At 42.2% G+C, this 13,481-nt stretch overlaps 1 protein-coding gene across 2 annotated transcripts in view; it reads right to left on the reverse strand.

Moving 5' to 3' along the window:
* Positions 1 to 13,481, reverse strand: part of LOC137321897 (kinesin-like protein KIF24) — a 74,951-nt gene that overhangs the window by 17,730 nt on the left and 43,740 nt on the right. For both annotated transcript variants that reach the window (XM_067984751.1, XM_067984743.1), the window contains exons 9-11: positions 12,033 to 12,104; positions 7,534 to 7,643; positions 4,274 to 6,883 (exon numbers count right to left, since the gene is read on the reverse strand). In XM_067984751.1, coding sequence (XP_067840852.1) covers positions 4,274 to 6,883; positions 7,534 to 7,643; positions 12,033 to 12,104 — 2,792 coding nt within the window. The remainder of the gene's footprint in view (positions 1 to 4,273; positions 6,884 to 7,533; positions 7,644 to 12,032; positions 12,105 to 13,481) is intronic.

Below are 13,481 nucleotides of genomic sequence, written 5' to 3' on the forward strand. Positions count from 1 at the left end.
AGTATAGGAAACCTCCAAAAACACATACAAATGCACCAGCAGCCAGAAGAAATAATCCAGCAATTAACCTGTAACTCCTTCATGATCCCTTTGAATAGCGCTGGTGGGGGGGGTCCTTCATGCCTTTAAGTCATGTTCGGCTGTGCGAGGTTAAGGCAGTGCATTGGATGAAGTGTGGAGCTCAAAAATAGCAGTGGTCCCCTTAAATCATCGTTGCACACTGATTCGCATCATAATCTCCCTACTCTGCGTGCTGCCGGCAGTCATAGGTGCTCACGCATGCGAACCCCTTTACCAAGAGGATCCTGCACACTTCGCGTCGGAAGTGTGCGCAAGACTCTCGGACCCCATTTTCAATGCTTAGTTGGCAGTATAACGCCTAAAAACCGGGCGCTACGTGGCCCAATTTCAACCTGTGTCCCAGCAGATTTTGATTTCTTTTTTGTTTTTGTTTTTTTTTGTGTGGTTGACAATTGCTTCACCATCTACCTTTGTGCCTCTCGTTCTGCTTTGACACGAGTACAGAACATAATTTTCAGTAAAATCACTGGCAGAAAGAATTTCATCTCTTGGTGATCTGTAATTGTTGACTTGTATTGTTGACTCAGGGAGACTGTCATTTCTTTGGATGTGCCAATAGTCAAATAGTTGATATTGTCCTTTACAAAAAGCAGTAAATTTCATTTTATTTTGGGCTCTGCACAATGGGCCATCATTTGCTATAGCAGGGCATCTTACAGCATCTTCTGTTAGTTAGGCTTGCCCTTGCATGTTTAATTTTTTGTGTGGCAAGTTGCTGATAACGTTGCAGAGAGGAAAACAGGGCAGCTGGGACCTGAGTGAACAGGGCAAGGAACTGTGTATCTACTTAACCAATCAGATTGAAGGATTGAGAAATAAACAGCGCAAGGACTGAGAAGGAAGTGTGAATTAGAGTGGGTGAATTCAATGTCACATCAGGTACAGAAAGAAATAAGGAGAGGAAAAGATAAAGAGAGAGAGAAAAAATGGACAGAAAGGAAAAGTAAAAAAAAAATTGAAATTTAACATTTTTTAAATCTCCAACAATTAAAACCTGAAGGGATGAGACTTTGTTAATTTTCAGTGCCAAAGAGATTGATTGACAGTAATTAACACTCATCACCTCATCAAAAGGGTACTTAGAATTGAAATGACAAGACTTAACTTTCTGCGGCATAGAAAACATAGAAACATAGAAAATAGGAGCAAGAGTAGGCCATTCGGCCATTTGGCCCTTCGGGCTTGCTCCGCCATTCAAAATGATCATTGCTGATCGTCTAACTCAGTACCCTGTTCCCGCTTTTTCCCCATATCCCTTGATCCCTTTAGCATTAAGAAATATATCTATCTCCTTCTTGAATACATCTAATGACTTGGCCTCTACTGCCTTCTGTGGTAGAGAATTCCACAGGTTCACCACCCTGAGTGAAGAAATTTCTCCTCATCTCGGTTCTAAATGGCATACCCCGTATCCTGAGACTGTGACCCCTGGTTCTGGACTCCCCAGCCATCAGGAACATCCTCCCTGCATCTAGTCTGTCTAGTCCTGTTAGAATTTTATACATTTCGATGAGATCACTTCTAAACTCTAGTGAATATATGAACCCTGTGTGAGAACCTCTCTGGATACATCGAGGGCATCCTGAAACCCATCGTACAGGGAACCCCCAGCTTCTGTCGCGACACTACAGACTTCCTACAAAAACTCAGTACCCACGGACCAGTTGAACCAGGAACACTTCTCACCACGATGGACGTCTCGGCACTCTACACCAGTATCCCCCACGATGACGGCATCGCTGCGACAGCATCAATACTCAACACCAACAACAGCCAATCTCCGGACGCCATCCTACAACTCATCCGCTTCATCCTGGATCACAATGTCTTCACCTTCGATAACCAGTTCTTTATCCAAACACACGGAACAGCCATGGGGACCAAATTCGCACCCCAATACGCCAACATTTTCATGCACAAGTTCGAGCAGGACTTCTTCACTGCACAAGACCTCCAACCAACACTATACACCAGATACATCGACGACATTTTCTTTCTATGGACCCACGGCGAAGAATCACTGAAGAGACTACACGATAACATCAACAAGTTCCATCCCACCATCAAGCTCACCATGGACTACTCCTCAGAATCAGTTTCTTTCTTGGACACACGAATCTCCATCAAAGACGGGCACCTCAGCACCTCACTCTACCGCAAGCCCACGGACAACCTCACGATGCTCCACTTTTCCAGCTTCCACCCTAACCACGTCAAAGAGGCCATCCCCTATGGACAGGCCCTGCGAATACACAGGGTCTGCTCAGACGAGGAGGAACGCGATGGACACCTACAGACGCTGAAAGACGCCCTAGTAAGAACGGGATATGACGCTCGACTCATCGATCGACAGTTCCGACGGGCCACAGCAAAAAAATCGCATAGACCTCCTCAGGAGACTAACACGGGACGCAACCAACAGAGTACCCTTTGTCGTCCAGTACTTCCCCGGAGCGGAGAAACTACGCCATGTTCTCCGCAGCCTTCAACATGTCATCAATGACGACGAACACCTCGCTATGGCCATCCCCACACCTCCACTACTCGCCTTTAAACAGCCACCCAACCTCAAACAGACCATCGTTCGCAGCAAATTACCTAGCTTTCAAGAGAACAGCGTCCACGACACCACACAACCCTGCCGCGGTAACCTCTGCAAGACATGCCAGATCATCGACACAGATACCACCATCACACGAGAGGACACCACCCACCAGGTGCATGGTTCATACTCCTGTGACTCGGCCAACGTTGTCTACCTCATACGTTGCAGGAAAGGATGCCCCAGAGCATGGTACATTGGCGAGACCATGCAGACACTGCGACAACGGATGAACGGACACCGCGCAACAATCGCCAAACAGGAGGGTTCCCTCCCAGTCGGGGAACACTTCAGCAGTCAAGGACATTCAGCCACCGACCTTCGGGTAAGCGTACTCCAAGCCGGCCTTCGAGACACACGACAACGCAAAATCGTCGAGCAGAAATTGATAGCCAAGTTCCGCACCCATGAGGACGGCCTCAACCGGGATCTTGGGTTCATGTCACGCTACACGTTACCCCACCAGCGAACAAATGTTATCTGTTTTTAATATAACGGGTCAGTTGCTGTCTTTTCTATGTTTCTACCTCTCTATCTCTGTTTTTTTTTGTTTGTTGTTTTTTTTGGTGATTTGTATATTCTGAGACCTGGCAGGTAACACCTGTCTGTCTGCACACTGATTGCCTTGGCAACGGGCAGTTGAAAAAACTGTCTGTTATCACCAAGCATTGTTCTGTGAATTATAAATGCGACTTCATTTCGAGGACTTCATTTCCACATCGTTCACCTGAGGAAGGAGGTAGCCTCCGAAAGCTTGTGAATTTAAAATAAAATTGCTGGACTATAACTTGGTGTTGTAAAATTGTTTACAACTAGTGAATATAGGCCTAGTTGATCCAATCTCATGGTCAGAACAAAATTTTTTCCCGTGTTTAGTTCATATCTACCGCACAAATGCAGCAACTTCACGACATTCAATGCATTTCATTGGTGAGGCAGGCAGCGAAAGGCTGTTTTCGCGAAGCTAACAGCGAAGCTGCGCAATTCGGATAGCAACTTTTGGATATTTTAGTTTAACCGCACATCTGCCCATCACCTGAAATTGCTGTACCATTTGCTCATAAATAATGGTGAGTGCCATTAACCTCACCGTTATTTTGACAGCAAAATCTGGGCCACTATATAGTGTACAGGATTCACACTGCCAGCTATCCCTAGTCCAGAAACCACTAGATTGGGAATTAGATAAATACTTGAAAGGAAAAAATTTACAGGGCTATGGGGAAAAAGCAGCGGAATGGGACTAATTGGATAGCTCTTTCAAAGAGCCGGGACAGGCATGATGGTCCGAGTGGCCTCCTCCTGCGCTGTACCTACTATGATACTATGATTGCTGGGAGGTGTCTTGGACAGGATGGATTAAAACCTGTTACACTCACGAGGTTTTAATTAGATGTATTTTGTAGAGATGGATTCATCTGTATGCTTGCCACAAATAACAGGAATTGTATTATTGGCTTAGTTAGCAGCCATCCAGATTTATTTTAACTATTATTAAATAGTGACATTAGTAGAGATATTATAGGGTACCTCCACCTTTAAATAAGGAGGAAAATCTAATTTAAAAAGTATATTTATTTTCATACTTACTGTGCTTTTTCCATTGCCTCCAGGTGCTGGGCAATTAAACCTCTAGATTGGCCACCATCTGGCTGAGGACTTGTTACAGTTTGACCAGTTGCTTCGTTATTGTTTTTATTATGGCTGATAGAGTCTTTGGTAGTAGGAATTGAATCTTGCTCTGCATAAAGATGGCTAAACTGAACAGATGTATTCTGAAGTAATTTTTCTTTAAAAATGCCTATCAAATCCTTATGATTGGATTCACACTGAAGTTGAAATTCATATTCATTATGACAGTCATTAAGGACCTCTTCAGTACTGCTTTCAGCTACCAAATCTTTTGTTTGTTGCTGTGATTCTTTAATATCAGCACTGTTAATCTGTTCTGTTGGTTTGCTGTTTGAAATTGTTGGGGTGGAAATGCTATCCTGAATACTCATTTGGTTAAGATATGAAGCTGTAGTGCTCTGTTCTCCAGCGTCTGAACAATATTGATATGCCATGGCTTCGTTCCCATCAGAGGAAGCTACACCACAATGCAAGCGTAAAATGAAAGAACTAATTTCAGTTTCTTCAGTGTCAGCATCATAAAGCTCACTTTTAAAGCATTTAATCCCTTCTTTGTAATAGTTACATTCGCTTGTCTGACTAATGTCTTTGGAAAGCAGATTCCCACATGGTGAGGCACCAAGTGATGCTTCATGATTCAGGTCTTGCACCGATGGAATTTGATAACCTAAACTTTCATTAGATGACAAAACTGGTGAATTAGTTGTTAAAATGTTGAGGTCTTTACAAGAAGTCTCTACATAGTTAATATTTGAACAATGGTTATTTTCATCTTGTGCAGCCATCTGCACTTTAATTCCATCATTCAAAATAAGATTTTGATCGTGACAAGGCTGTTTCATGTAGAGGGATGGATCTGATGAAAATTTCTGATTTTTTTTAAGATGGTCATGTGATATCATCCAGTTTCCAAAATGAATGGTCGGTGGTGATGAAACCTCATCTTTGTTACAGGGATCAGCTGGTGAAACCTCCATCTCAGCAAAGAACTGGTTACATGAGATAGTCATTCCTTCATTGGCAGGAAATGCAACTTTTGAGAGTGGCCTCTCCGTGGAAAGAAGGTTATCTAAAACAGTCACTACATCTTCAGAAATGCAGTCAGTGGATGTAATTACATTATTGCTAATATTACACACCTGCTCATCTCTCATTACCCTTTTTATTGAAGACTGTGAGTTCAAATGGGAATCAATATTTCTGCTAGATTGAAGCAAAGTGGTGTCTCCAGCTTTAGCACTTTTTACATCTATAGCAAGAGACAAATTACCGTTCATCAATGAATGCTGTGAAATAACAACATTGTCATCTTGGTGATAAGTTGAAAAACAGTGTTGCTTTTTCTTCTGTGGAGTGTTTTTGGAGTCGAGTGATAAATTATTTGGGTTCTCTTGATCACTATCAATATTGTTTTGTGAATATGATGGTGTTTCTGTGGGGTTATCTCCTGATGAATGGGTGACTACGCAGTCTTCTTCTGTACTCCACTGTGAACTGTTTTCATTACTGTCTTCTGACCTTGGGCTAACACATTGATCTTGGAAAAACAGGAATTCTTGAACATTCTTTCTTCCACTTCCTTCTCCCTTTTCCGTTTCACAGAAGGAATCTTGATTACCAGCAGTCTGATTTTGTCTATTACTCACGCTTTGGCAGTCAGAAATTGAATCACAACTACTACTGCATTCATTTTGATCATACGACTTTTGGACAGTACACTGTAGTGAGGAAATGCACTCATTTCCCTCATCATTCATTCCAATTTTAGGTTGATAGAATTGCTTGAAAAGCTCCTTCAAGGGTTGATACCCAAGCTTCTGTTGCAGCAACGGTGGCTGCTGAAGTTGTTGGAGTTGCTGATGATAAAGACGCAAGTGTCTTTCCTGTTCCTTTTGCAGAAAGTGCATGTCCATCATTGACTCTGGACTCTTATGACACTCACTTTCAAAATTTTCAGCATTATTTTCTTTATTGGGTGAATCATTTTTTGTTACCTGTTCAGTAAAGTGAAGTCGGTTTCTTGAAATGATTTCTTTTTGAATGGGATAAACTGCTTGAACTTTCACATTTCTAGTTATACTAAGTTGATTTTCTGGAATCAGATTATTCCTTTGTCCACATTGCATTCTTCTGGATGCTCCAGGTTTGGGGTTATTCAGATAACCCTCTTTAGTAATACTGCTCTTATCGGTTGCATCCTCATCCTTTGTATTCTTGTTGACATCTAAGGAACCTCTCTTAAACATTCCCTTAATGGGTGTAGCATGACTAAGCCACACGTTCTTTGAGCTAGCCTGGGAAAAGCCATTTTTATTTGCTATTTTTGGTGTGGAACAGAGAAGAACATTGGACGGATGAAAAACTGAAGATGATGATTTAGGCTGCATTGCATTTTTAGCCACACAATGGGATTGTTGAATTCTCAGCTTCACCTTTTTCAGTACTGATTTTTCTCCCCATGTTTTACATGGTGTTTCTCTGGTACGTTTTGGAGATGGACTTCTAAATCCTTGACATCTAGTATAAATTGTGCTGGCTGTTTTGGCTCCTCTCTTTAATTCTTTTACCCTGAAAATGTTAACAGTCAAATTAGCTGAAAAGATATTATGCTAATTTAAAAAAAAGTAAAAGAAAAGATTCAATAAATGTATCTAATTCTAAAGCTTTCAAAGCATTAAATATATTAAAAATGTAAAAGTAAGCAAAATATCATCTTCCATGAAGATTTGATTTATTTCTCTTATTTAGGATATTTTATTTATCTCTTGAACTAGCCAGTTTCCCCTCCCGAATCCAAGGGCACCAAGAGTCCTCTTACCACTATCCCTGTTGAGACCAGCTAACTCAGCACTGGTCTGTATGGCTGGCTATTCACTGGATAAACTTGCTAAGGGGAGCTATCCAGATGGCCATGCCTCTTTCTGCCGGTACTACAAGACACCATTAATAATTAGTCAGAAAGCCCTAATAGACAGAGAAAAACAAGCCTGGAATTTTAAGCATTTCTTAATTTTACAAGTTATTAAATCTAGATACTGGGTGGAATGTGAGTTTGCACATAACCTTTTCCACTGCAATCTAGATTCAAATCTTGCCCATCTTTCTAGAAAGAGCCAACTGTTTCTTAATTAAACCACTATCTCACAAATTCCATTGTGGAATTTACCCATTAACTAATATAACAGTTGCAGTAAAAGAAGATGCAACTTGCTGCTCACCTGTCTGCATAGCGCAATGTGTTCAGTGTGTGTTCTGTGGATACGTGGCTGGGTGAAATATTAGCGATCATACAGGTCTTAGAATTCCCAATAAATGAGTCTTTCAATACCTTAAAAAATACACACATATATATTTAGGGACAACTAAAATTTTGTACTTACCATGAGAAGAAAACATAATTAAGCAAAGTGCAATTGCAGTTTAAAATCATTTAATTAATTGAAATTTTCTTTACAATACAAGAAGATTTTTAGATCAGCTGTTTTTAAGCTTAACATCGCTACATACAAACTAAGACATTGGGCGCTAAATTGGGCTTCTAGCATGACGTGCGCCGGATGCCATCTTGGTAAAAGGTTTAGTGCATGTGCAGAGAACGAACACCAGCATCACGTAAAGTAAGGAGAATATGCGTTCAGTGTGCAACGCTGATTAAAGTGATAGACATTTTTGGCACTTAACACTCCGCTCAACAGACTGTCTTAACCATGACCATCCAAACATGTCTTAGAGTGCCTGGAGGACCCCCCACCAGCGCTGTTTAAAGGGGACATGCAGGATTTACAGGTTAGATGCTGGATTATTGTTTCTGGCTGCTGATGCATTTGTACCTATTTTTGGAAGTCTCTTATGCTTGAATACTAGAATGAGGGGACATAACCTAACATTTAGAGCCAGGACGTGCAGGAGTGAAGTTAGGAAACGCTTCTACACGCAAAGGATGGGAAAAATTTGGAACTCTCTTCTGCAAACAGCAGTTGATGCTAGCTCAATTGTTAATTTTATATCTGAGATTGACAGATTTCTGTGAACCAAGGGTATTAAGGGATATGGGGTTACGGCGGGTTAGGTCACAGATCAACCATGATCTCATTGAAGGCGGAACAGGCTCGAGGGCTAAATCCCACTGCCACTTGCTGCCTCCTATTATGCGCCACCGTCTCCTGCAAGAAAACGAGAAGTGTGTCTGGTGATGTGCCTGTCATGGATGAATAACTGCCAGTGTGTGTGGCCTGTGAGTTGTGGGTGTGCGGTTTGCAACAGTGGTAATGTGTGAGGGTGAGAGACAGCGTCTGATTGGAAGAGTTGAGCACTGATTGAAAGAGTATTTGGTAGGTGGGCGATTGGGGGGGGGTGTAGTGCGTGGAGCAGTGGATGGGGCTAGTGGTGCAGTTGGTAGGAGATGCCACTTGACAGTTGACCTCACTCACTTTGACCACTCATGTCAAAGCATTGAACTTCTTCCTGCACTGCATCCATGTTCATGGTGCTGTGCGCCTGGCATTGACTGCATCCCTACTGCCTCTTGAGCATATGTTCGAAGGGCCTCTTGCCCCCCCCCCCCCCCCCCCCCCCCCCGCAGATATAGGATGCCCCTCCTTCTGTCCGCCTCTTGCACCAAGGTCTCTAGTGCATCAGCAGAGAACTTTGGTGCACGCACTCTCGCAGGCCTGGTACCAACTCGGACCGGCAGATTGTTGAGGTCTAGCGTGCAGATTGGAGGATGTAGGATTTAGTAGTGTGCAACCTTTATTCAATGTTTTAACATAACTCCTCAGTGTATAAACATAGGGACGGGACTTGCATCTGTGTTTTACATGTACGATGTCTGATCTCCGTTCAGACCTGTATCTTATTTTTAGCAAACAACAGGCTGCCTGTCAGAGATACAGCCTGCCTCTAAGAGATTTGGGCTCCCCCTGCTGGTGGAAAGTGCAAATGTCGCGAATCCTCGTGTCAAGGCCTGTTTTTTTTCACATACACGAGGTACGTTCTCTGGTAGCACGAATTTACGTTTTTGGGGGTAAACCAATCTAACCCCCCATAAATTTAGGTTACTGTTGGGATTGCCACATATGAGGGGTGGAAGCATAATCTTATACAGGAGTCATTGCAATGAATAGTACTGTCGCTCACTCAGGGGAATGCATTCATCTGCCCCAGGCCCAATTCCACAATCCTGTCTATTCTGGCTTCTCCTCTGCTCGTTGCTTTTTTCAGACTGTCAGTCTCCCAATCCTCTCTCTCAGACGCCCATTGCTCTGCTCCATCTGTGCACAGCTGTAGCATATGGAACAGTCAGCATGCATTAAAGTCAAATTTTCTGGTATCTGGGAAGCATTTGGTGACTAATCAGGCATCTTAAATGTGGTTGAAAATTTTATAGCGACAAAGGAAGAGGGTTACTTTATACATGAATTGCCTTATAGATGAGTATCTAATCAATAACCGAGGGCCATCAAACCAGAGACAAATCCTGCCATCGCCTGATGTCCACATAGGCGCACTTCGCAAGTTATGTTAAACTTATATAGAATCTTGGTTAGACCACACTTGGAGTATTGTGAACAGTTCTGGTCTCCATATTATAAAAAGGATATAGAGGCACTGGAGAAGGTACAAGAAAGATTTACTAGGATGGTACCAGAACTGAGAGGTTAAACCTATCAGGAAAGATTGAGCAGGCTGGGGCTCTTTTCTTTAGAAAAGGAGAAGACTGAGGGGTGACCTGATTGAGGTCTTTATGATTATGAAAGGGTTTGATAGGGTAGACGTAGAGAAGATGTTTCCACTTGCAGGGGAGACCATAAATATAAGTCCATATATATATATAGTCACTAATAAATCCAATAGGCAATTCAGGAGAAACGTCTTTACCCAGAGAGTGGTTGGAATGTGGAATTCGCTACCACAAGTAGTAGTTGAGGTGACTAGCATGGATGCATTTAAGGGGAAGCTAGATAAACACATGAGGGAGAAATGAATAGAAGGATATGCTGATAGGGTTAGATGAAGTGGGGAGGGAGAAGGCTCATGTAGAGCATAAACACAGTCATGGACCTGTTGGGTCGAATGGCCTGTTTCTGTGCTGTACATTCTATGTAATTCTATGTAACAAGAGTGGCCCAATTTAAAGCATAAAAACCAACAGGAAGAATGGACCATGTACGGTAAAGAAAGAACTTGCATTTATATAGCATATCTCATGGCCTCAGGACCTCCCAAAGTGATTCACAGCCAATGAAGTATTTTTGAAGTGTAGTCACTGTTATAATATCGGGAAATACGGAAGCCAATTTATGCACATCATGATTCAACAAACAGCAATGAGATAAATGACTAGACATTTGTTGATGGATAAATATTTGCCAGGATACACAGATCTTGCTTGCTGTTCTTCAAATAGTGTCACAAGATTTTCTATGTCCACTTGAGAGGGCAGGCTGGGCCTCAGTTTAACAGCTCATCTGAAAGACACCTCCTAGCATGCAACACTCCCTTGGCACTACACTGAAGAGTCATCCTAGATTATGTGCTCAAATCTCTGGAGGGGGGCTTGACTCCACAACCTTTTGACTGAGCCACCGGTGACACACAAGTACAACTATATAAATGCAACTTCTTTATTTCTTCCTTTATTTTAAAGTTTAAGCATATATTCTTTTCAAAAAAATTAGTCCTATATAATTATCATATTCTAGTCAGTGAGTTCCTGATCACAATGGGGTGGTTGTGTTTACTTTATCTGCTCTTTTAATGGAGCAGTTTTGCCTAAATCCCTAGATATTGATAGAATAGGTAATATAATGATTCTTTCACTAACAATCAGCATAGTTGTTCTGCACATTCTTAAAAGAAAAGAATTATCCACTCAAAAAAACTCTTTTTACTGCATTATTTTTGATCTGTGCAGGATGAGAACACTGCAGTTGCATATTCCTGCCTTGTTGCAGATGAACTTTACTTCTCACCATCACATTGTGCAGGGTTGAACAGGATACATTAGTCACTTTACTTGACCCTGTGTGATTATGTACAGGGGAGGTACTGAATGAATTCAGAGTGGACTACCCTACTAAAGTTAAAAGAATACTCCTGGCTGCACATTCAAATGTAAGCAAACTGGCAATTGTCACTGCTGCAAATGAATTTGCCAAGTCACCTATATGTTAAGAGCCCTGTTTTGTTGTACAATATGATTTAATCAAGTAAATCACTTGTAGGTTACAGGGATATGTTTTATGGATTGATGCTCCCGGTGCAGTTTTATGCGATTGGAACACATACCAATTTAGACTTAGAGGCCAACACACTCTACAGGATTTTCCATTTATTAAACTTAATGCACTGCCCTCTACACTTGAATTCCTGATAGGCATTCCCATCACAAAGTTCTACCCCATGATCTGCTTTTTGTTCTGCCACTGCTAAACTTACCATCTCAAAATGGCCTTCAGAAATATGATATGCTAGAGCCTTATAATCATTTCTTGCACCTGAAGTTCTCAAATTGGGGGTCATGAGGGTTGCTGTTTGCTATTTGAAGTATGTGAGTACTGCAGATTGAATAAATTGTGAAAGGTTTCCAAAAAAATGGGACTGGATAGTCACTGGTGAAAGTTTCAGTTCTTTTTTTAAAATCTCAACTCGTGTGCGATGCTAAGTTTTATGAAGAGGAATATCTGTATAAAGCCTTATAAGAAAATAAATAATTTACCAGTGTGAGTTTGCTTTGCCTAAAGGGTGTGTGAGCATGTTCCTGGTCCAAAGCTCGAATACACTCTTTAAGCTAAAAAAGGAAGAGAAACAAGCACAATTTTATTGTAGAATATGGGGTACACATATGGATACAAGTGAAATATCATGTTTATTTCATGTCAGGATCATGTTCCTCACAAATGAAATAACAGTGTTATTTCACGTGTTATTTCACTGTTCCTCATTGCAATTCTGTTTATGCAATAGCAACAAAACTGCCATTCCCCCATACCCATCTTTTCTGCTCAACAATTCCAATTAACACTATACATTCTTGTTTAGTCAGGAGGGTAATTTGGTTTGAATCACAAACCTCTTCATGACAAATCTCAATGCTGATCTTTGATCACCTTGCTGTCTATTTAACCTATTGAAAATCCCCCCACCACTTTGGGCCATAGATTTTCAAAACAATGTAGTATCCATGTATAATCTTCCTTCCCACCTTCGCCCATGTGTCCTCACAAGAGTTACAATCAATCACAGAAACTTAAGATTGTTAGCATGCCGAAGTTCATGGTAATAAATGTCTTGGGCATGAGTAGCAGTTTTAGTAGTTTAATTCATTTGTTGCATCTTAAGCAGTTCAATAAGGGTTGGTTCCACTTTTCTGGAGTATCTTGCAAATGATTTACATTTTAATATTTGTAAATAATATGCACTTTTGACATTTTTTGGGGAAGGAGAAATTGTGGGGTGGGGGGGGGGCTAGGGTTGATGCTCACCCAATCCAATTGAAACCCACTCCCAGTTAAAATCCCATCGCTCCCTCTCCTAGCATAGGTTGCCTCTCATGGCAATTTTCTCTTCCCCATGGAGAAGCACCTGTATCTATGGATGGTGTGGTGCAGGAAAGCAGTGTAGGGAAAAGAAACTTTGGGGGATGGGAGGATTTTAACCCCCATCGCCTTGGGGACAGGGCAGGTGCGCAGTTAAAATAGCTGTGCAAAGACCTAAGGCTCCTTTCCCGCAGGAGTCTCAATGATATATGCTAATCGGGATCCTATGACATCAATAGGGCCCCGATGGCATTGTTACACCCTGAGTAACACTTGGTGGGGAAGAAAAGGAGGCCCTCTAAAGCAAGTCAAAAACTTTCCTTAGTGGGGCCAGGAGGAGCAGGAGTGCTTCTCCGGGTCCCACACAGAAAGCATGGGCATCCGTTGACGCAGTTTCCCACCCCCATTCCCATCCACGAACGGGCCGTGATTGCCCCCCCTCCCCCCCACACCTCCCTGGTGACTTATTTTGGTGCCGATGGGCAGCCTCCAAGCTCCGCGATTTTGACCTGCCCAAAGCCGGCCAAATGCCTCTTTCCGCCCGTTTTGGGCAGACCGCTGGCTGGCAGGATGCAAATGAGGCCCGAACTGTTAAAATCGGTAAGGATTCCCACTGCGACTCCCAGCGG

The sequence above is a fragment of the Heptranchias perlo genome, chromosome 1 (assembly GCF_035084215.1).
Source record: "Heptranchias perlo isolate sHepPer1 chromosome 1, sHepPer1.hap1, whole genome shotgun sequence".
NCBI lineage: Eukaryota > Metazoa > Chordata > Chondrichthyes > Hexanchiformes > Hexanchidae > Heptranchias > Heptranchias perlo.